Source organism: Leuresthes tenuis, unplaced genomic scaffold (genome assembly GCF_036924035.1).
Source record: "Leuresthes tenuis unplaced genomic scaffold, fLeuTen1.0.hap1 SCAF_7, whole genome shotgun sequence".
NCBI lineage: Eukaryota > Metazoa > Chordata > Actinopteri > Atheriniformes > Atherinopsidae > Leuresthes > Leuresthes tenuis.
Window position 1 is genome coordinate 21,527,858 of NW_027325361.1, and position 23,836 is coordinate 21,551,693.

The 23,836-nt window shown below is 41.8% G+C and overlaps 2 protein-coding genes across 3 annotated transcripts in view; one reads left to right on the plus strand and one right to left on the minus strand.

Moving 5' to 3' along the window:
- Nucleotides 1–680: 680 nt before the first annotated feature.
- Nucleotides 681–4,864, minus strand: tmed5 (transmembrane p24 trafficking protein 5). The gene is made up of 4 exons (XM_072389875.1): nt 4,524–4,864; nt 3,677–3,774; nt 3,417–3,600; nt 681–2,776 (listed from the first exon to the last, which is right to left on the minus strand). Exons 1-4 carry the CDS (start codon nt 4,704–4,706, stop codon nt 2,558–2,560), a joined length of 684 nt encoding a protein of 227 aa, XP_072245976.1. The 5' UTR covers nt 4,707–4,864; the 3' UTR covers nt 681–2,557.
- A 1,031-nt stretch (nt 4,865–5,895) lies between these two features.
- suco (SUN domain containing ossification factor) overlaps nt 5,896–23,836 on the plus strand; it is a 34,537-nt gene continuing 16,596 nt past the window's right edge. The window contains exons 1-6 of one of the 2 annotated variants that reach the window (XM_072389876.1): nt 5,896–6,179; nt 19,501–19,615; nt 20,860–20,955; nt 21,091–21,425; nt 22,155–22,295; nt 22,678–22,858. In XM_072389876.1, coding sequence (XP_072245977.1) covers nt 6,127–6,179; nt 19,501–19,615; nt 20,860–20,955; nt 21,091–21,425; nt 22,155–22,295; nt 22,678–22,858 — 921 coding nt within the window. In that variant the 5' untranslated portion in view covers nt 5,896–6,126. The remainder of the gene's footprint in view (nt 6,180–19,500; nt 19,616–20,859; nt 20,956–21,090; nt 21,426–22,154; nt 22,296–22,677; nt 22,859–23,836) is intronic. The other variant, XM_072389877.1, reaches the window with a different exon arrangement.

Genomic DNA, 23,836 nt, shown 5'->3' on the forward strand with positions numbered 1-23,836 from the left:
TTCAGGATGTAGACCAAAGCCTCCCGCCTCCCTGGGAGCAGCGCCGACAGGCAGTCAGCAGGTCAGGCTTAAGAGAGTGCCAAAGGAGCGACAAACATCAACCACCACCACGGTACTGTCTGCCAACACAAAGGAGCCTCGCCATTCCACCTTTTGAGGAAAACCTATTTAGAGTGATAACATTATCACATAGTCCTACATTTCTGACAAGGTTCCAGTCTTCAACACATACAGCGGTCGTCTTTTTGCTTCGTTGTTATAATGGGTTTGTTACATATCCCTAATGTTCGACTTTACAGATGGGTTCGTGCCTTAACAATGTTTCCACAAGGACCGGATCATCCACATGGTATCAGATAGGCCAGTATGTAACATAAAAACAAAATGGACTACTTTAAAGGATAATTAAACATGGAACTATTATTTCCCTTCCTTTCACTCCTTGAAGGCGGGAGCCATTGCATTTAGGAAGGTCCTCTGATCCTGCATTAAAACAATCTCTGATCATCAAACCGCTGCACGGCCACACACAGAAGAAGAATCCAGATAGCGCAGCTGCTACAAAAGAGTAAGAACAACTTCCTCAAAAGAAGCCTTTGCTTTCGCAGACATGTGCACAGCTGCCTGATACAATGTGTCTACAGATTTTTGTTCAGAAGACACAGAAAAGAACACATAAGTCAGAAAAAGATAGGACTGTTTAATTTGTACACATTTACAACTACAGGACATTAGTTGAATAAATATCAAGTCATGTTCCTTCTTCCCCCACTGCACCATCATAGTAGGATTTGTGTTATATATATATATATATATATGAAAAAAAAGAACGTAACTGTGGTCTCAGAAACTTTAATGATCAGTAACGTAGAAATACTTTTACACGGGTCATATTTTTTGCGAAATTTTGAAAGGACTTTAAAACCAAACAGAATATTTTATTAGAAAACCATATAAAACTTTCAGAATCTCCACATATCATATTCAGACAACAGCAGCTGCACAGAGGAACAAGGAGTAAGCTCTGAGGTGAACGGCTGTTTCTTACAACCACGCATCCAAGAGCTGCTGGCTTTTACAAAAGAAAAAAGATAAATGCACACGCTACTACATATGGGGGAAAATAGAGAATTAGGCCACAACATTTTGGTAACATAAGGCTCTGTAAATCAAGAAGGCATGATCTCACTGTATGATCTTCATCTTACAGCGCAGGTTGAATTCAAAGGATGGCAGCATGGAGCCGACCAGCCATGAACGTGAGCAGCTGGGTTTCAACAGTGGAGCTGAGTAAAACCAAATAAAACAGAACCACCAGCCAGAGCAGCATGTGAATAGAAAACAAGCAACACGTGAATTAAAACATTGTCATAGGTGCTCCTTCATAAAACGTATCACAACAGCTGTCACCCATTTCGAAAAATTCAGTCTCAGTTTCAGTGTAAAAATGTAAGAATGTTAATACCCAAAAGTCTGTTGTTCGGCGGCATCTGAGGCAGTGCAATAAATCAAGATGTTAGTTTGTGACGTTGGCTAAAAGAGAAGTTCAGTGGAGAGATACTTTCAGAAAGAATGCTGATGTAGCACAGGCATTGGATGCCTGGAGCACATTTATCTGAGCAGTGCAATGTCAAAGTGGCAATGACCTTCCAGGTGTCAGTAAGATAGAAATAGACGAGTGTCACCAGAGAGACAGGCAGGATCAACATCTTCGCATAGGAGGTGGGCTGTAAGCAGACACCTACCAGCAGCCATGAGGGTTCACAGTGAAGGGTGACGGAGCTGGCAGCAGCTCAGAAGACAAATCCACAAACTGGGCGAGGAGAGTGTGGCAGTAGTCAGGGTTTCCTTTTCTTCCACCCCACAGATCCGTGGGTGTCAGAATAGCATTAGCGGCACAGCCCTACGCACAATCCTGACACTTTTTTTTGACACATTCGCATGAGAGGAAAACTAACAACATATGTTTGTTGCAAACAACAAAGGCCTCACAAAGACCGACGGTTAACAAAACAAAGATACACTTTGGACAGTGACTAATATCTCAGAAAGACAAGCTGCCAGTCTGGTTGCACCTCCCATTATTGTTTGGCAGAGAGAAATTCTCCAGGCGTCATCATTTTTTCCCCCTACTAGCTTAGCTTAAAACTCAGAAAAGCTGTCAAAAGACAGGACATTTTGGCAAACTAAGCATTAGCCTAAACGTACCAGGCCAAGTTGGAAAAAGGATTGCTTCATAAACATGCTTCTTACGTCACTTTGTCTTTAAAGAATTACAGCAGTTTGGGGGGGGGGGGTGTAAAACTATACAACTTTAAAGAGACGACAGTCATACAGCTTTTGTTCCAAACTTGATTTTCACACTGTCCAAAACACCAATGGAATTAAAACCAGAGGAACCATTGTGGTGAACTTGCTCTGGCAGCGTCTGATTATATGTGCATGCACATCTATGTGTGGGATTACCTTGAAACTATCATGAAGGAAGAACTAAAAAACAAGGTATTTGTATTTAAGCGTGTTAGTCTCCTCGTCTTTCCCTTGACTTCAGCTGGTGTTATGTTCGAATTTTTCTTTTATCTTCGAACAGCGAGCGGACCAGGTAGACCTGAGTCGCTGACACAACCATCATCACAACGAGATTGACCATCGACCAAAAGTTCACCCTTTCAAAGTTGCTCTCCTGGAGGTTTCGGTCGCGGGCCTCAAACGCTCGCAGCAGCGTCTGGATCTGTACACTTTTGCCCAGCCGAGACTTCACATTGTTGATGGTGTCCTAGAGAAGGAGAGGCAAGAAGCTCAGATTAGCTGCATCTGAGAGGAGAGCTGATATGTGACCTGCATGCAGATCCCGATCTACCACACAAGTACAGCAAAACAAAAATAAGAGTCCGAGCTTTTTGGAAACAAAGCAGCTCAATCAGGTGTGTTCCTTCCTGAATGATGGAAAAAAACAAACTTCCTCTACATGTGGAAAACACATTTCCTGTCTCTGTACCCTGTCGTGCCTGCGTGACTTCTGACACAAAATGAGGCTCGTAGAGAAAGGGTGGCGCTGGCTGCTGTGGCGCAAGCTGAAACAACTGTAGGTGAGAGTTCACAATACTGTCTATTCTTGTGACACACTGTGGCGCTGTGCCTGGTATGTGGTGAATTGCAAGCTATTTTCTGGGTAACCTGCTGGGTCACTTGTGTCATCCTGTGAGCATTAGGGGCACTTTGACAAATCTCTCACTGGCAGACAGCACAGGGACAAAGTTTAAAACATCACCTGAGAATATATCTAAAAAAAAAACACCCTTCTGTTATCAGCCACATTATTAAGATTAAAAAAGTTCTCACAAATACAAATCTCTCAAAACTATCGGACAGTAATACGTTACTTATGAAGCTTCAGAAACTAACTGCACCCTTACCATGATGTCTTCCAGCTTCATGTCCAGAATATCTGTTCCGTGGACGTACTCTTTCCACTCATCAGGGTCTTCATCCGTTTCCATGTTGTCAAGGATCAGTTCAAAGAAGATGATCTTCTCGGACACGGCGCTGAATGTGTTGTCAAAGCAGAACATGTAGTCTCCGTCCTCCTCGGCCTCTATGCTGCAGGACAAAACGAGCAATAAGAGCTTGAACACTCAACCGAGCCTTTAATGCCCATCTGATAATAATCGCTTACGTGTGGACACTGTCCGACTTGCGGAAGTCGTTGAACAGCAACCGGCCTGAAGGAGAGGAGATGTGGAAATCTACATCGAGACCAGCACCATCTAATACCTGTGGATGGTGGAAGTAAATCAGAGCTGGCAGCAGTGTGCGAGACATGACTGTCAACGTTTGTTGGCATGTGTAAAACTTTTTTTTAAATTATTCATATTATAAAAGCTTTAAAATAAAGCATTTCATGCACAAGATAAGTTTGTGTTATTAGAAACTGAAGATAACCCAAGAACGCTTTTTACACTTTCATGACCAACAAAAAATGCTTTTCGCTGGCAGATTTTCACATTTTTCACATTAGCAGCTTGGCAAAAACGTTCATCTTGGAGCCTCTAAACGATGTGGACACGAAATGCCTGCACACCTGGTTCTTCACGGTAGACCTCTCGAGATTTGGAAAATGTTTGGAATGCTCTGCATAGCCACTGACATATGGCATCGCCTAGCTTCTATACAAACGAAAGAAAGAACCATTTTGAGCTTTAACTCGTAAACTGACCAGCAATGCAGGTTTCCAAAACAGTCATTTGAAAATGTAGGTGTGATCCAAATAACCTACAGGTTCTACAGCTTTAAATAAACTGAAGATAGAGAATACCACTGTGGAAAGTATGTGGTTTGAACGAATAACCACAATAAGTGGATTAACTAACAGGTTGGACATGTGTAATGGCAATCAATGAATTTTGGCGCTCCCTTATAGGGTACAGATCGGTTAACCGATTACATAGGTTAAATGTTTTAGTTTGCTAAGCTAACGTAACCTCTTAACACAATAGTATACAAGTTGCGTCAGTCCTTATAACCTGATATTCAATCTCCAACGAGGCATGTTTCTTCATGGTCTGGAAGAAGCACTCCTTTCGCCCGGCAGGCAGGGTGAATGTGAAGTCGCTGTCCGTAGCCTGGGAGAAGGCAGCCACAAACCCCTCCAAGACAAGCGAAACAAACACGAACAGTAAGCACAAAAACACCCGGACTGGGCCCATGCTGGGATTTGTGCTCAAGGTAATCCAAAGGAATCACAGTAGTATTTCAGTAGCTAGAAAAAGCCAACGGGAAGGCTGAGAGAAACTTGCGACATTCCCCCAAAGTTGACTGCTGTTAAAATGTTCTTACTCTGTAGTAGTGAAGTCTGCCGACAGTTCAGGACCCAGCCTGCTTGAAATAAAATATCTAATCTGTTTCTCAAATCAGCATCACATTAGGCAGTGTTTTTATTTAAAGTATTATGTAGGTGTTCTCTATCCACAAAGTGAATTAGATACAACAAAACAAAAATAATTATAACTGGCAAATTTTGAAGGCCCCTGTCGAGTTGCACCTTGGGATATGTAGTTCTTTTGTACCATGTGGCTCGTCGGACGGTACTAGCGCTTAGCATAGTCGTTTAAACTTCAGATTTGGTACTAAAGTTCCTTTATTAATAAAAGCGCAGTTAACAATACCGAACAGGACTGGGCAATTCTATGTTGCACCAACACTAAATTTATGGTGGGGAGACGCGATTGACTGTTGTCTAAATGTTATTTTAGTAGGCAATTATTTATTTTCATTTTTTACCCTGCTGGCTTCTAGCGTTATATATATATATATATATATATATATATATAAGTGGATCTAACGCTATCATCTTACACTGACAATTCTTCGAGTTACTCGGAAAGTTATATGAAACACAATTACTTTTTTAAAAAAGGTATTCGGCATAGACTGGTACAGGATGTGAACTACTTTCTTCGACTTTATTGTGCATTTGACATTGACGAGGAAGTAGTGATTTGTTAGTATCTTGTCTGATTCAAACAATTTCTTTTGAGCAAACTAAGTTTTTGTGTGCTATTAAAAAGTACACAATGTTCAAAACTTCCTCAGGCAATCACCACACATCTTATTAAATCGCATTACAAAGGATACAGTGGTACCACAGCGTCATCTACAATGAATAATCAGATGATTGTGCAATATTTTCAGATATTGCTCGTTTCACTTATTTGCTTATCAAACAATGTGTGACGCGTCCTTCCCCACAGTCACCAACTCATCCTCAGTTTGGAAGGGGCGGGGTTTTTTCGCAAACACGGCGTCGTAAATTCTCCTCTGATTGGTTGACCAATACTTTAGCCTGATTTAATTGGTCATCCGTTGAGCGTAGGTTGAACTTAGCAGGAGCCGAGCTTCTCGTCAACAGCAGTGCCCACTGAGGCTGAAAAAGAGGCGGACACCCTGTCCTTATAATGAGAAATAGCTCACCCCAAGTGCAAGTTTTTAACCTCAGAAGACAGTCATTTGTTTACTGTTAATTAAGCAGGAACTCAGCCCACGTAAAGCTAGCTTTCGGTGTATCGTGTAGCCGCGACAGATCAGGAAAAACCAAAGAGCGAGGATGTTGGTCCCCGCGGGAAGATAATGAAGAGGCTGCGTGTTTTGTTGGTGTGCCTCATTGTAGCTCTCCTGTGCTGGTAAGCTTGGCCTGACACCTCCATTCACGTTTTCAACGACATGTCTGACAAATAACAGTTATAACATTAGGTCAACCGTGTTCCATGATTACCATAATCCGACATGTCGTTTTTTTGTGGTATATCCCCCAATATGAAGCTGTTTAGTGATAGGAATTGCCCATGCTACATAGCTAACTCTATATGCTTGTTACATCGTTACATGTACATGCAAGCCGGAACAAGAACTTTGAGATATTTTATCGGTCCTTGACAGAAGTGACAGATAGAGTTTGCTGTTTAAATGGTTTTATTGGTTACGTAGGTGATGAAGCCAGCTGTTGAGTAGCAGCTCAGCTAGCTAATCTAAGTTGGTCAGTGATGACATATGTTACTTGCCTGGTGGATAGTACCGATAATGTTGCCTAATAATAATGATATATGTAATAATAATGTCTCTTTTCCCCCTCAACATTTACAATGCTGCAACTGTTTTCTTTTTCCTCCCCTCAGTAACTTAAGGCTTCAAGTGAACATTAATCTATTATGGATTCATTTTTAATTTCCAAATCCACAGCATCATTCTATAAAAATCAAAGGGATGTCTAGTCTGATCAACTCACCAAAACCCAGAATGGCGTTTACCATATAATCATACAAAATATATGAAAGAAAGCATTTCTCTGTTAAATTTGAACACCCAAGGAGCACACACAAAAGCAACCCTCCCATTATACAAACTAATGTAACAGAGATGTTGCGTAAATAAGTTTCCCTCTTAAAAACCTCAATTCTTTTCCAAAACACGTGCAAGCAAAGGTCTTGTAGATCAACAAACAAATGAATTTGCTTAATCTCAGAAGCACGCAGCAGGTAACAATATGCAGGGTTTGTGAAATTGGATTAACGCTCCTGCTAACGTTCCAACTTTGTTGAGATTGGTGACTTAAGAACAGCAAACTATGCAGTCAGTCTGTCTCTGTCCACCATCCTGGACAGTTTTGTTGTGGACAACGCTCATGGTCACTGTCTTTGACAGAACACAGGGTTGGTCTCTACTCGCAATTCTTTGCTTTAAAAGAACAAGACAGTTGCTTATTTATCGTAGTAAATAACATTTAAATATGTTGAGAAAACCTTGACAGTTGAGCTTCACTGGTTTATTAAATGTTTGTTCAATATAATGTCAGGAATGTCACCCAGTATTTTTGCTTTCGGTACGGAGCCAACGGTAGTTTTGAAGCCCACAGGACATACTGATCATATCCTCATACCTGAAGCCAGCGATCATTATAGCTTAAAACACACTGTTTTTTTTCTCACTTTCCTCATAGTACTAGAAGCTGAATTTAATTGTGTGATGTCAGACTAAAATGAAAAACACAATTTCGCTCATAGGCTAAAGCAGACTACTGCACCTCCTATTTTGTAACCCCTGTGTCTTTTTTTCTTTAACATGATTGTATTCCTATAAATGGTTTTAGGAGAGATGAGTAAGACAGCAGATAAGCATAGCTATTTGTCCTTATTGCTGGGGAAAAAAGAAGCTAACAGAACAATACCTTCTGAAAGCTAGTCAAACAGTGATTCTGACTGTCTGCGAGGGCTGGGCATATCAGTGGTATTAATAGGCATTTAGATTTGATGAAGGTCCATGGAAATACTAAATGATAGATTAAACCCACGAGTGATACTGTCCTCAGTTTCTGGTACTAGCCAAATTTAATCAAAGCCTTGCAGGTCAGGTGTTTGCTTGTGTAATTGGTGCACTTTTTCACTTTCTTGCAAACTAATATCCATGCCTCTACATGCAGAGGCTTCATTACTAATGCAAACCCTTTTTAGCGTGCTGCTGAAGGCCTCTCACTCCCCCGTGCCAGCTCTCACACGTCCCAGTCGGAACAGAGAAATGGGGAATGCAGTCCTTGCAGTAATCTGAGGGTTTCAAAGGGACCAGCGATTTTTAGGCATTGAAAAGAGGCTGTGTGTTAGGAAGGCAAGGCTGGTGGTAAATAGCTACTTTTGGTTTAGGTGGGGTGGGGGGATGTCATCATGACTCACCTTGTTTTGCAGCAGCAGTCTTGTGCTGGTTGACACGACCTGGGCTAATGTTGGTATTTTTCTTGTTCAGACGTTTTATTTCTCTGGTGAATTTTTGTCTTTCGTACCTCGAAGCTGCTGTATCCGCTTGGCAGTAGATCTCTGTGCTCCAGTACTGAAGCGAGGCACAGCAGAACGTGTTCTGCGTGTGTCATGCTTCCTCTTCACTCATGTTGTCAGCAAAAGGGATCTCACTGCATCCACGGTTTGCCAGCTCAGGCTGTTGACATCAGCATTGCTGGAGAAACTGAGTGCATGTGTTCTTGAGACCATTTACGTGAGGGTGCACATTTCCAGACGGCTTGATAGTCAGTAATGATGGCTTCCTAGCACAAACACATAGTTTTCCCCCTATTTAGATGTTAATTTTAATGCTGGGATGTTGGCTGAGTGCTGACTGCTTGCACTTGTGTCAGGTCATACATTTGTTTATATATTTCTCAAATAAGTGGTAACTTTATGCTAATTGTATATTGTACAAACTCACCTCTGAGGCACAAAGAAGGAACATTCATTCTTTATCGTTTCGTCCGTCCCTGTTTCATAGGCGTATTAGTTTCACAGCCATTGGAAGATTATTGTTATTATGTAATATGATTAGCACTCAAGAGACAACTCAGCAGCCAGATTTTCTGTTGTATTCCAATTGACTGCAGACCCTTAAATACGGAGTATTTGCAGATGTAATGAAACGGTTCAGCCAGAGCTGTTGGATTTTTACCTCTGCTGGCTAACCAGAGTTTACTATAATTCGTTGATTAGGGTTATGTGTCATTTTTCAGCCACAGTTGAGATCATGCTTCTTAAAAAGTGGTGTGTTTTTTGCTTCGACACCAGTTAAGTAGGAGAGCACAATATTGTTCTGCTCGTACAACCCGTTTCCTCCTAGAAATCATCTATAGTAAGAGGGAAGCTATACGGGCCTCCGCTCACCTATAGACGGGCTGTTGTCTTATAGCAGTGCTTATATTTTCCACCACAGGACTCTCACACCTCCTGGACTGGGTACAGAGTAAATGACACTGAGACGAGGCTTTATGTGTAACTGTGATATTTCAGCTATGGAGGACGCCTGTTTTGAAGTTGTGAAACCTACCATGAAAGGCTACTTGATTTCTCACTTTAGCTTTTTCCTGAAACTCATCACCTCCCAGCTATTTATTGCATCCAGCCACCTTGTAACGTGAAGGTCTTCTGATGCCATCTGGCTGTCATGATTTACAGCAGGTGTGTCCACACACGGGCCGGCGTTTCCTCTCCACTCAACTCTGCCTGTATTAGGTCACCCCTTCGTTGCTGTTTTTCTGCTGTTGTCCAAACGGATGAATGCGCCTCTTGATTACTATCTCTTATTCGAGGGCGAAGAAACCTTTTGGACAGCCTTTGGATTCAAGGATTTATTTTCGATGTGGGTGTGCAGGTTTAGGTTTCTTCATGGTGAAATCCTTTTATGTTGTGGGATGAAGTCATTTCCTATAGGCCACGACACCTAAACACATCTATTGTAACTGTTTCATGTGTGTTTATGCAAGTGATAGTGGAAGTTTAGACTTGATGAATTCATTATGAAATCAATACTGTACTTTAGATTGTGTGAATATTAGGTCGTTGTTTTATTTTTCTAATATAAAATCATTGCATAACGGAGTGCTTCCACGTTCTAATTGGTTATTACCAAAATTATCAAATTTGCTTGTTTGTTTTTCTTTCCTTGACTAATTCTCTGTGAGTCGTGAATCTTGAAATTACAAACCAGACCCTGGCCTTATCATCCTCAGCCATTTTTAATCAATGCGTCTTTCCTGCTTCTACTTGGCATTGTCGGGTTTCAGTTTTAAAACGTAGGTCGGCGGTACAAAGGTTAGTTAGTCGCTTCCTCGTCAGCAGAGAATTGGTCACTCAAGTCAATTATCAAATAGAAGTATGAGATATGATCTGATCTCAGGCCTGAGAACCACTTTAGTTACAAACCATCAGCGTGCTCTCTGATTGGCTGCCGAAATATTCAGGAAACGCTTTTCTTTAGGCGTCACCGTCAGTTTTGATTGAAGTGATTTTATCATATTGTATATTTAATTCTAGCAAATCAACTTCCGGTTGATTTTATAAAAAAAAAAAAAAAAATCTCTTTGGAATTCAGTTAATTTTTTGGACTTGGAGTTTAATTTTCATTGAAGTGGAAACATAACATGGGTGGTGCTGGCGACAGCTGAAAGCAGTCCAGAAGCCTGAGGCTCCGTCAATGGTTTGAAAGCAAATACTGTTTACAGTAATGGCGAACAGTGTTCTGAGGGTGGAGACAGCGGGGTTTTAAAGGTGGGGACCTGCGTCAGAAAACGTGTAGTGTTTGCACACATCGGTAAGCAGAATCATCACCTTCACATTCATTTTATGCTTATTTTTTCTTGGGTTTAAACAATGAACAAGGAAACTGCACACATAGTTTACCAGGTTCATTTTATATAATAAATCTCTTTTATTGCATCCAGTTGCACGTTTTCTTCCTCATACAACATATACATGAACCTTTGGATTATATTAACCTTTTTTTCTTTCTGCCCCTCTAGTAAAAAGCCACCACTGTATTTATGAAACGCTCTGCTTCCCCTCCCCCACTCTACTCTTTACTGTTTACGTTTTTGCAGCTACCAGCGAGATCTCATGCATGAATTGTGTGTGTGTGGAACCGTGTTTATCTTTTTTTTGTCTTTATAGTCTTCTAACTCTGCGTACCTTGGCCTGTGAGCTGCCTCCAAGAGGGCAGTTCGCAGAAAGGGGCCCCTGTCGATGACAAACGGAGTGATAAAAGAACATTGTGTACTGAAGGCTTGCTCAGCTTTAACATAAAGACATTCCAGTGTCATCGAATCAACTCTCCCCAAGCTGCCTACGAAAAGCAAAATGCTGAAATTACTGGCTTTAACAATTCAATTGGTAGAGGGTGTGGGATTTAAATTATTTGTTGTTTCAGATGAACTAAATTAGAATTTGGCTCTGAATGACTGCTGTATTATTCAAAGCTGAAATAATGCGGTTGTTATGTCCGTTTTTTAGTTTCGGTGCCTCTGTGCGTATATGGTTGCTGTATGGCTGATGTAAATGTGTAACCATGTCACATGTACAGAGGTGAATAAGTGATGAGTTGTTTGTCCTTCTGCTCTCCCGGCTGATGTGCACACACAATGGAGAATTCACATATTTTTGTATTCACACTTACCTAAACTAACCCTCACTGGCAAAGTGGCTTCTCCCATCAGACTGTATTATACCACATGACTGCATCCCTCTGTCCCATTGTCCTGGGCCGATGTTCCTGATGCCATGTTCCCAAACCTGTTTGATCCCCGGTCTGACTGGGACCGGTGCGACACTTCACTGCGCCAAACTGTCACTGCGGGTCGAACGGGCAGCTCGGCATTAGAAAGGAAAAAGGGTTAATTTAGCTGCTTTTTTAAAATTATTATTATTATCACGATCTCTTTTATTGTTTCCCTCGGCATCCCAGATGACGTAATAGCTTAATTTTGTGACATATTTCTGAAAAAGATCTTTTGTTCAGATGTTAGATGAACTGTAATTTTTGCCCTCCCCCCTCTGAAACAACATGAGCTGCAAAGATTAATAATCAACATTTTATTGTTATTGTTGGTCCCTTTTATTCCCCACAAAAATGCCAAATTTCCTACACACCCATCCACAGAATTCGTGGTGATTTCCCTCCCATATAATGATATCAAAGTGATTACATTTCACAGCGTAATTTGCTATTTGTTGCATGGATATGTGACACTGAGCCCGGGGACATTTTGACAGACATTTTGCTCTATTTCATCTAGTTTTATAGACCAAATAAAAAAAGCTTGACCACAACTTGTAATGAAAAAGTTTGGACAACATGTTTGGTTTGGTCTTAATGGAAATGGTTTTGATCAAACCCTCTCTGCTTATCTGTTGGCCAGGTTTTCATTTCCATTTGAGTGCGGAATGCTTTCGAACTTTGGTCATCTTACTTCTTTCCTTCGTAAATACTTATCGTCAGTTTCGATTGATGAATGATGCCTGCTATTCGTCAGTTGGCTTGTTAACTTAACAGGAGCCAGCCTTTCTTCCACTTGGTGACTTGACCTACTTGGTTTAGCAGGATAGCTGCCAAACAGAGGCGTGTCTGTTCGGTCCTCCTCGTGTACATTTTGAAGGATTGCTGTGCGTCGCAGCGTCGGTGTGAACGATGCTTTCAGATCAGAAAGCCAAACGAGCTTTATAAATGGCTGAAAGTGGCATGCATTCTAAAGTTTAGTGGCCTTTGATAAACTGACTGTAGTCGAGTCTTTGATTAAATTGTGAGTGTCTTCAATCGAAGGAAAACTGAATCATGTAATTGCATTATGTCATGAACCGCTGAGTTGCATTTACTCCTGTGTTTCCTGCTGTTGTGGTCTGAGCTGGAGCTCACATCATGGGGACTACCCTTCAGCAGTCACAGCTCAACATAATCTGCCTCTTGTTTGAATTCCACGACTTCTGTTTGTCTCATTTGGTTTTCACACAACGGCGCCAGCATCACTGCGTGCGTGTCACGCCATGCTGGGATCCTATTGGTTGATTAGGAGCTGCTGGTCATGGCAGCAAATGCGCTACGAGATGATCATCTTAAATTCCGAGTACTGTCGGGTTATCTCTGGTCGCAGAACCATAACACTGGCAGTCTTTGACTCTCTCTCACAGTACAACGTAAGAAAACCGTTTATGGGCCGCCACCAACTAAATCTCCAAGATTGTCAAACGATTGTCGGCCCAGAATCTTGCAGTTTATACCGGGCGTGATGGCTTTCCAGTCCAACGGGAGTTTTTAGGTTCTGTTGTTTTAACTATGAGGTATAAACAATAAATCAAGTCAAATGTAGCATGGGTGAAGTGATTGGATATATGTGAATGGTTTCTTCAGTGTTCAATTTTTTTTACTGCCAATCATGTCATTTATTTAGAAAAATACAAATTTAGTTTAAAGATTCATAGCTCTGTCAGTTTGAGTAATGAGCAGGATTTGCATATCTATTATTGGCTAACCGTGACTTTCCATCCGTGCTGAAAGAGGGACTGGAGAGTAAAATGTTGTAATTGCATTTCCTCGTTTGAATGAAACATAAAGCAGACATTTCTCTTCTGCCGTTTTGCCACAGCAACAGTGTCCTAAAGATGAAGCGAACGAGTCGCAGACAGTTTACCTTGTGTGTTTAAAGGTCCCGGTTGACATTTAAAGTCATCCCTTGGGTTACACATTCATGTTTATTCAGTCACGAGGTAGTCCAAACACGGTGAAGACAGCTGGGCGCTCTCATTATTTCAAAAGGATATAGAGTCTAAATGCTGGGTCAGAAAATGGTCGTCCAGTAGGCTTTCCTGATCCTCAGTGCTGTACAGGCCTGCACCTTTGTGTCAGACACAGGCCTCGGCCATATTTCTTGGAAGGGTAAGAAATCCATTGCTGTCTCTACTCTTCCAGTACAGCACGTCAGCGCACAGCTTTGGACTACTTACAGAAATGAGCCCTTAACTCCAATGGAGCCCGTTGGCTAATACAATGCCTGGAGTCCCAGCGTTTAGCAGTTTCTCGTAAACCCTTTGGCTGCTTGTCTTTCGTGTCAAAGTCAGGGGAAAATGGGCTCCAATTAAGCTCTGAGATCGCGTGGTGACGACTGCAGATTTAAAAAGAGACTTTTTAATGATGCTAAACATAATCGGACGAGGATGACGTTTTGATCATGTGTTGCAAGTCTATAGTTTACACTTAACAGAAGCCACTTGATTGATTGTGCGAAACTGATTTGTCAACAGATCTGAGAGGTTTAAGATCAGCCCTGCGCTTCAGATCAGTGAAGAGGGGATGGTACAGGAGTCTCTTGTCTTCGGATCAGTCACGTTGTTGCAGGAAGGGTCCGTTTCAGAGCTTTGGTTGCGTGGCAGGAGAGCTATTTGCCTGTTCAGCCACTGCGTCCTTGCTCATATGAGGATGCACCAGCAGGGAGGATTATGGAGGATCAGCAGGCTTTAAAACAAACTGCTGCTCTACATTATTTCATGCTTACATGTAAAGGAATATTGAAGCATACATGCAAACTTAAATGCACACAGTCGTTCCTCTTAAAGCTTTTTAGGCTCTTTTTTTTTTAGGCCTCTCTTCCTCCAAACAGTGACGGCGTGTTTTTTTTTTTTCTTTTTTGTCTGCTGGGCAGATGCACTGGCCTACTTTGTCTGGTGAGCCCTGGCACGTATCCCTGGCCTACAATCCTCATCTGCCCGGATTGTTTCCTCAGCTCTTTTTCGTGTCCTATGTCTGCCTCCCAGTTTTTTCTTTTTTTTCTTCAGATAAACCATGTGCATGCACAACTCAAATATAGTTTGTCTGGCTGTTTTGAAGGGTTTATTCTCCGAGGAAAATAAATCCTTCGGGGAGATGACGGCTATTTATCTATTTTTTTTTTTTTCTTTTTAGCGGGAGCTTTTAATGGGATGCTTTGTTCTCTTAAAACATGTGATCAGGCGAGGTGACGGCCCAGTTTAGAAGGACTAACTCACTGCATCATCATGCTGTTATCCATCGGTCTTTTCTCACACAGTTAACTACACTCCCAAGTTCCTCGCGTCATACATTAAAAGATAATCAGTTTTGGTGAAAAACAATCACAAGACTTTCCGATCCGTCTGGAAGGCGGGCAGATAAATGTAGTGATTTAATTAGGGACTCCTGTCAACTTTCTGCAGCAACTGTTGATATGATGACTGATATTTTTCATTTAGGACAGTTAAAGATGACATAGATTACCTGTGTGTGTGTGTGTGTGTGTGTGTGTGCTTGAGAGAGAGCGAGAGATAATGAATGAGATAAACAAGCTGACCTTGGAGTCAGGTCAGGAAAAGGAAAGACGGCAGCTAATCTTCTCTAGTTCAGGCTATTTGCAGCATGAGTTGCAATGTAATGTCATGACAAAGATGAGTTTGTGTGACTGGGCAGAATGGCAAGGCAAACTTGTGGGGATTCTCGTGGACTTTTTGGATAACCGCGTCATACCAGTGATAGATGAGTGAGAGGCAGAGCAAGACCCGGGGCCAAAGAGAATGATACCCACGAGATAACAGGTCCTCATGCTTGTTGCCTCTGAGAACTTGTTATCACCAGGAAAAAGCTCTGCCTGACAGGAGATGAAAGCACACTTTGCATGACATGCAGCTGGTGATAATGTCGGACTGGGCAGATTAATCCTCCACTTGTTGTCTTTGCAGTTTCGTCTCCTCTGTGTCGACCCAGCCAGTTATTTCAGTACAGTTGATTTGGTGGGGTTGTTCCGTGTTCCGTGATTCTGAATAGTCCCAAAGCCAACAGGAAATATCAGGGGCTTTGGCTGCTCGGAACCAGTACAGACACTGTGTTTGGACATTTAGACAGTGTCTCTGGGCACATTTGTCTAAAGTGATCATCTTTAGCTCATGTTTGGGAAGCACCTGGAAGCAAAAAGCTTCTGAAGTGAAAAGAGGAAATGGGGACAATGAAGAAGAGGGTAGTTGCAGATTACTGAGTCATAAATCTTCTCTCTGACTCCTCCTTCCCTAACATGACCCACTGCTAGTAACATACATGGCACATTTAGTGCTCAAGTGGTCTGTATTTCTTTCCATTTGTGGGTCATACTCCCACCATTGCATAACTGTGTTAACTAAAAGTAGGTCACATTATCTCAGATACACCCCCAAAGCAGATCCTCGCAGATTGGCTCCCTTGTATTTTTTCTCCCTTCACCAGCTTTTCTTTTTTTTCACCTTTGTAAGGAATGTCAGCACTCAGATATTTCCATTCATTCAAGGAGCTCAACCCCTCGCCCCCCCGAAGAGGGAAAAAAAAACCCCCATCCCACTTGTTTGGCTTGTGTTTTTGCATGTATTTCACTAAAAGCTTTCTTGTTGTTGAGTGGCTCCACTTCTTTAATCTTTGTATTTGAATATTTATGATTCCAGTATAGTGCTTTGTGAATTTAAAAGTCCCGGTGAAGCCATGGCTCAATGAGTCACATTATTGAACTGGAGCATATTTGCATCTGTCATTACGGAAGCTTATAAGGATGTTTGACTTTGTGACGCATTCGCCCAAACCTGTGCTCGGGTATCTGATCTGTTAATCGCTCACGTCTGTTTACACAAGTGTTCGCTTGCCTGAGTCAAAGAAGGCCATTTATCAAATGGTAACCAGGTAGGTTTGGGAACCTAAATGACTTAAGACACAAGTGGGTCAATAATGATACCTTTGCATGATGAGATGACTATTAAAGCAGAGCATGAGGATAAGAGTTCAATATAATCTAACCGTATCCCCACATTTGTAAGTGTTCATTTTATGTTGCGCCTTTTGGAGAAAACAATCACACGGCACTCTGCTGCTTGTTATATTGTGAAGGTAAACAGATGTGCAGTTAACAGACACCAGGACAGTTGAATGATAATGCTGTAGGCAGTTTCCATCTACAGATTCCCATTTAGACATGAATCGCATCACGTTGGTTGTGGTGACCGTCAGTACGCTATATTCACACTTTAGAACGGATGCCTAAGTTGATTTCATGATTTATTAACTGTTTCAAGTTCAGAATTGGGATGAGTGACATATTAAAGCTTCTATGAAATATTAATTCACTGAGCACATTGTAGGATCCTCTTTTTTTTCTGTATCTGTAACAGTTAAATCCTTTGAAAAATGTGGTTTCAGTCGCACAGACTTCTCAAACTGCCTATAAAAAAAGGAACAGAGAGCTGCATTTGCTGCTGTCTCAGATAAATGCTTTATGCTTATTTATTTTTTTATGGTCTTATTTTTGCTGTCCATTGAAAGCTACGATGTTAGCCCTTGATGTTAGCTTCTGTGGTCGAGGCGGGCACGATCTGTTCCGTGCTTTGTCTCACATGGTTTTCCTGTGAATCAGAAGCTCTTGTAGACGTGACTGAACATGTCATTTGAGATTTTTTTCTTTCTTTTGTCAGACCATGATTAACTGTCATTTGTTGAGTTATTGAATATTGATATTTGCACTCAAACAGTTTGCAGTAAAATTCTTTTTTTTTGTTTCAAATCAAAACAAACAAAACGACTTTCACTTGCTGTCCTTGTGATTTGCTGGGAGTCTGTTACAAAAGCAGATGACCTCCTCAGTTAAATAAGGGAAAAACATGTTCCCTCACATGCTACATGTGTGTCCAAGACTAGAGACAGACATGGCAGACATTTGAAACGCAACTAAGGATAAGCTAAGTTTAGCTTTGGAGCCCACATTAGTCCATGGCTCGTATTGTATTTACCACCGAGTACGTATAGACAGCCTGGCGTTCAGGTTTCCCTCACCAACTTTGTGGCCTCTTTCAGTTGACTGAACTGATTTAGATTAACAAAACTGACATAATAATATTGTAAAAACAAAGGGGACCACAAGAAGAAAGTGTCATTTAGAGCCTCAGAACATTGGAACATACAGCAGCGGTATTGCTTCCAAACCTGCCAAATGAGGGGGAGAATTTTTTTAGATCGCTATTATAGTCTCCTTTTGTGTTTAGTTCAAAACAAAAATGTATCCATTTGGGTGATGTTTGGCATTGCATTTAAACTGATGGACTTCATATCAGTAGATGTGTCAAAATGCAAATATTCAAATGGTAGAGGATAAAAGACTTTAAATCATAGCAGAAGGTGGTATGTCTTGGGCTCAGTTCCGGGCTGTTCCCGAAACACTCGCATACCCTCAATTTTAAAGCCTTCCCAACACATTTGGCATCGAGTTAGACTCACCAACCACACTCCCTGTAAGTGCTGTGAAACAACAGCAAAGAAAAAAAGAATCATTTCAGCATATTCTTTGTCTCTGTCGGCTATTGAATAAAAGTGATAAACCTTTCAGTATGTCACGAACACTTATTATTGGAAGGCACTTTTTCTGTCGGCCAGGGGTTGCCCATGTAGCTCCACATTAGGTCTTCATTTAGAAATCCTCAGCAGCCGCAAGAGTCCCTCCACACAGGGTTAAGTCACTGTGGGAATGTTTGGGGACCGGATACGAACTGGACTCTGGAGAGAACCTCAAACTGAGAAAAACAAAAAGGAAATGGGGTTGTCTATATGTTTTTATACAGATGAAGGGAAAAGATTGTAATGACACTCAAAAGCATGAAGGATAGTGCACTTGTTTCCTTGTCAGCAGAGATCCAAAATGGCGATGGTTTGTGTCCTGTCATGACATTCATGGGTCAGTCAACCTCAAATCTGAGCATGTTTACAGAGTACCTTTCAAAAGATCCTTTTAATTACCAGGATGTTGTTGACATATGTCGTCTCATCATTCAATCACCTCAAGTGATATATAAGGAATACAGGTGGAGAGGCTCTCTGATTGACAGAACACTGGCTTGCACAGATGGCTTTCTCTGTGGCTGCGAGCCTCACTCCTGACAGTCAGGCTGACAGGGTGCTAACATGAATCTCCATGTGCCCTCCTCTTCCCTGCTGCTGATATTTGACACCTGCAGGAGAATCTCTGTCTCAGAGAAGCTGAACTGGGTCTTTGTGTCGTTTGATGACGTTTATTTTGAACAAATATACAATGCCTGTAGAACTGTATAACACAGTTGCACAGTTCTCTGATCTGCTCTGATGACATGGTTTGGATTTCAGCGCACAGATCTGTTTGGAAGTTAAGGGCCAGAGTGTAAAGGGGTCTTTGTTTGGGAGCCTTTTTCGTTCAATTCAGTCTTCATAACAGCAAGTTATGGCTTATGGCTCCAGAGAAAATTATGAATGATATATTAAGCTCAAAGTGGTTAAGTATAGATGAAGTTTATGGGTTAGTTGACATCATAGCAGAGAACAACTTCTCGTTGTGTTCCTCATCCTATGTCAACTCAAGTGATAAGACATTTAAAGTTCAAGTCCATTTCATTATGATCTAATTCAATCCAAGTTCAAATAAAATTCTTTCCAGTACAACTCTTATAAAATACCAGTATTTAAAAGTAGCCTAGCTAAGAAAGCCATTGGACTGCATCAGTTTTACTCTGCAGTTTGAGTGGTGAGAAGAGAGAACAGATGCAATTAAGCTCAGCACAGCTCATTAACGATGATTTAATCTTGCTTGTTGCTGTGCGTGTGTCTGTTTGGATGAATGTGGTGAAGTTGCATTTGCTAACACACATTCCCTTCTCTGTGTTTCAGGTACCCCAGTCAACATGTGCATTGTTCAGAGCAGAGCTTGTCTGGCTCAGGTCTGTCTGCCCAGGACAAAGACTCCGACAGCCGCGAGCATGAGCAGGACCCCACACAAAACCAGGTGTGTTGAAGTTGCAGCAACATTGCCTTTTTAAAATGTTTTGTTAACCGTCATTGTCGCAGCAAAAATAAGTTTTAGCCAAACTGAAACTTTGGCTAAAACTTAACATCTCGACTCTAAATTGGTGAGATGTATAGTTTGCAGGACATCGAGAGGATGCTGGTTGGAGCTGGGTCAAACACTTTCTTGACCTACTAACCCAGTCAGAGAAGTGGAAAGAGAAGGAGCAGCTATAGAGATTTAGTATTCCCCCCCCCCCCCTTTACTCTCTAATATAGTTTATCCACCGGACTTATATATTCTGAGGCTGGTGGTAGATGTAAGATACATTCTCCATGCTCAGTACAGCTGATAACAGGATATTTGAATGACTCATTAAGTGAGATAATTTTTTTTTGTTTGTTTTTAGTTTGCTAATGACTTCAGACACCGAAACATGCTGTTAAGCACAGAATCAAAATGAGTTTTTTTCCCATGTGTCCTCTTTGAAGGGCACCGTTTGGTGTTAAAGGACACTGTATTAGCTTGCTCAAATAAGGTGATAAAGTTACCTATTTTTATGAGGTCTACTTGGTCAGAAACCTCCCCCAGAAAGGAAAAGGATGTTGAGTACAATAAGATTTGCTTCCAGGTACATTTTTACTCAGAAAGTAGCTCAGTTCCACATGGTGTCACATTGTCACGTTAAACATTAGCTTCATTAGGTTAGGACCGGTCGTGCAGGTTTAGGGTTCAGGGTTTACGAAGCTTTTGGCAATTCTCTGCTTTTTAATAACTTTCTTTAGCTTCCTGGCCTTTGTAGTTGAACTGTATTTGATGCTCTTTCTTGGTCAAATATGGAATATTCTCAGTGATTATGAATGGGTCCTAAAAACTGTCTGTTTATGTGCTGCTTTCTGTTGGAATGAATGATAATTTGTGGAAGTGAGTGTTTGGTATGAGAACAGAAGAAAGAGAATCATTGTTTGAGGTTCAGCTACAAACAGGCCCACCAGGGCAGTTCAACAGGCCTGGCAGACTGTCATCAGCCTCATAACATGGTCTTTGTCCATGAACAAAAGGCTTTTTCACCTCCACATAACAAGGTTTTGTCATAAAATGCATGTTTGAAATGAATTAATAAGCTTTTGTTTTTACCTTGCACATAATTATAGTGTTGTTTCGTTATTGGGTGATAATTCATGTTAGTTTTTAAGATTTTTCTTCATTTTTGACTCACCTGTGATGTTGTCTTTTTTCCCCAGGTGGTGGAAGAGTGGGGGACACCCGCATCATACGATATGGGATTAGAGACAGAGAGAAGAGAATGTGAGAAGCTAGAAAATGTACATCATGAACAGGTAAGAACACGTGTCGTTTACTGTCAGGTTCCCACATTATTGAAGGGTACTGCTGAAAAATGAGAAAAGGCACTATATAGAAGAAAAAAGAGTGATGCTATTAGACGTAAATATGTTTTTGTGTTGTGTTAACAGACTGTGAATCTGCTGGAAACTGTGGCGGACGAGACAAAGCCAGGCCCAGAGTCAGATACTGTATCTAGTGCTCCTGAGCCAGAACCCCCCCCAGAACCCCAGGCTGACTTGGACTTGCAGACTCGCCCCCAGAACCATGACCCGGATTCCCCGGTTCTCACCACATCAGAAACAGTTCCAGGAGAGGGCCACATGGCCACAGATGCTCCAGCCCCAGCAGACACCTCGAATAAAGACCTTGCTGCAAATCCCAGCCTGGACTCACAACCAGCCACACCCCCAGATGAAGCTGAAAACATACCTACCTCACAGAGTGCCGGCCCAGCCCACACAGGGTAAGCTCCGATTCACTTCATCATTCCAGCCCTTTGGCATTAGAAGTTGGCTCTAACCACAGAAGTTTAATTAGTGGCCTGAAATTACAAAGAAAAATAAAGTGCATGTTCCTCTAAAGCCAATTTCAACCCAATTCAGGCTTAATTTGGCATTAGACTGTTGTTGTTGTCATCAGTTATTACATGTTTTTGTTGGTTAACTTTTGTTCCCTTCAGTTTTATTTATTTTTATTTATTTATTCATTTTGATTTAACCATGAATTTACTGATCACAAAGTGAGAGACTTCCTTAGAGGAGGGGACATCCTGGACATCACTTTTCACGGAACTGGTGGCCAGCATATTAAATTGCATTGGACCGTTTTTCTTCCTGATGGATTTTGTGATGCAAACTCATGAGCGTTGAGGAGAAGCATCGGTGTGGACGTGGAACTTTGACCGAGACCACTCAAGATATCATCTGGGTTGAACCTGAAAGAAGAAAGTATGACCAGTGGCATCTTTTGTATTTAGCATCAGGACAGTTTAGTCACAGTTTCTGCCCAACCAGCGAGCAACCGCTCTCCCCTTACTCATCTCTCTCTATCTTTTCTTCCTTACTCGCCTTCTCTCTATCTTGCTCTGTGTCTTTCTTTCCCCCATCCCTTCCTCTCTCCACCCCATCCTCTTGTCTCTAACCTCCCCAGTGTGAGGAGGTGTGGTAAACGCGATGTCCTTTCTTTCCCTCAGTGCAGTGCGGGTTGCCAGTGCAGGAGATGAACTCCCAGTAGACAGCTTTGTCTTTGCTGAGCACTCTGATTCACAGTGCAGGTTCATTCCCCCCGAACTGGCAACCTGTGAAAATCCCCCTTTTGGCCGCCCTCTCCTAAGGTGAGTTTCAAACCACCAGAAGTTAATCAAAGCAAAGAGACAGGTAATCAAGGTACAAGCTACGCCTCTCTGCTGTGCGCAACCGTCGACCGCTGGCCTTGCACTCCACTTTTCCATTTTTTTTAAATTTATTTTTTTAATAATTATTTTTTCTATTTTGAATTTCCTTTTCCAAATGTTCTGCCTGCCTCAACCAAGGACTGTCCGATTAAAGTAATAACTTGTCACTTATTTGTCACTTACTGTCAAATATTGCTGTACACTCATTTGTTTTTATCCTTATCTCTCCCCCCCCCCCCCCCCCCCCCCCCCCCCCCCCCATCCATTCTTCTCTCTTCCTCATCTACCTCATCGGCTCATCGGTTCCGTATCTGCGACGTAGTGTGGATGATGTTGGTATAGAAGACCAACTCTCAAGCCGGAGTCCCAGCTCTGATCTTGAGGCAGAAATTCAGTCCACTCCAGGACAAGTGGACGGGGAACAACAGCAAGGGCAGGAACTGGAAGATGGGCCGTCAAGTTTGGAGCAGGAGGGCAACACATCTCACCACCACGAGCAGCAGGTCAGCAGCTTTACACCCCCCCATGTATCAATGCATTTAAAACTTTGTGGGGAAAAAGGTTAGAAGTGAACTAAAAAGAACTCAGAATGTTTCTGGAATGTAATTTATATATTTTATATGGAAGTCTAATTGCAGGACTGCAAGTATGTTTTCAGTTGCATCTCAGAAACATTACAGAATAACAGTTATCGTTTGTGGTGGGGAAAAATATCCAGGGGCTGTATCCTTCCCCAGCTAGCACTGCAGGCAAATAATCATTCACACTCACACCTACAGCACAGATCATTTTGGGAACACCAACATCTGTGTCTTTGGACTTTGGAGGAAATTGGACCACCTGGAGAAAATCCATGCAGGCACATGGAAAATATGACAACTCAACACAGAAAGGCCCCAGAACAGCTGCTAGTGAAAAACACTAACGCTTCAAGGGGTATAATCAGTGGCAATGTGACACTTATGGGTCTGTTGGTCAGTCCAACTGTCCACCAGACGGCAAAACATCCTCACAACTGCTGGCTAAATTAACTCAAATCTATTTATTGAGCACATCTGCTCAGGCGAATAACAGCCGGTTTGATGTTGCTAATGCTGATCAAACTCATTCTGGTAGCTTTTTTTAATGGTCAGAGAATGGTGATGGACAAATATATCCAGGGAAAAGTGCTTGTTTTAATGGCGATTGTGTATTTGTGCTTGTTTTGTTGAAGTGGAAAAAACAAATATCTGATGGCTAATCTGTTTGTTGCTGGCACTGGTTCTTGTCGTCTGTGGAGGCGTTTACATAAGAGTATGTCTGAGTCGGTGGAGTTTTAGGATAAGACTCTTGTGAGGTCCAAAAGGACACTTATATAATCCATTAAAATTGTATTACTAACTCAATGCATCAATGCTTTAGTAGCCAAGGGCAAGCTGAGTAGCATGAGCTGAGCACAAAGGACTGTTCTAGCCTATGCTATGCTCTGGTGCTATTAGTAA

Excerpts from the sequence above, each read along its gene's own strand:
- tmed5 (XM_072389875.1), bottom strand. The coding sequence starts at position 4,706 with ATGGGCCCAGTCCGGGTGTTTTTGTGCTTACTGTTCGTGTTTGTTTCG. Across the intron at positions 3,601-3,676 it reads AAGTCGGACAGTGTCCACAC|CATAGAGGCCGAGGAGGACG; the intron begins GTAAGCGATTAT and ends TTTGTCCTGCAG. Across the intron at positions 2,777-3,416 it reads TGAAGCTGGAAGACATCATG|GACACCATCAACAATGTGAA; the intron begins GTAAGGGTGCAG and ends CTCCTTCTCTAG.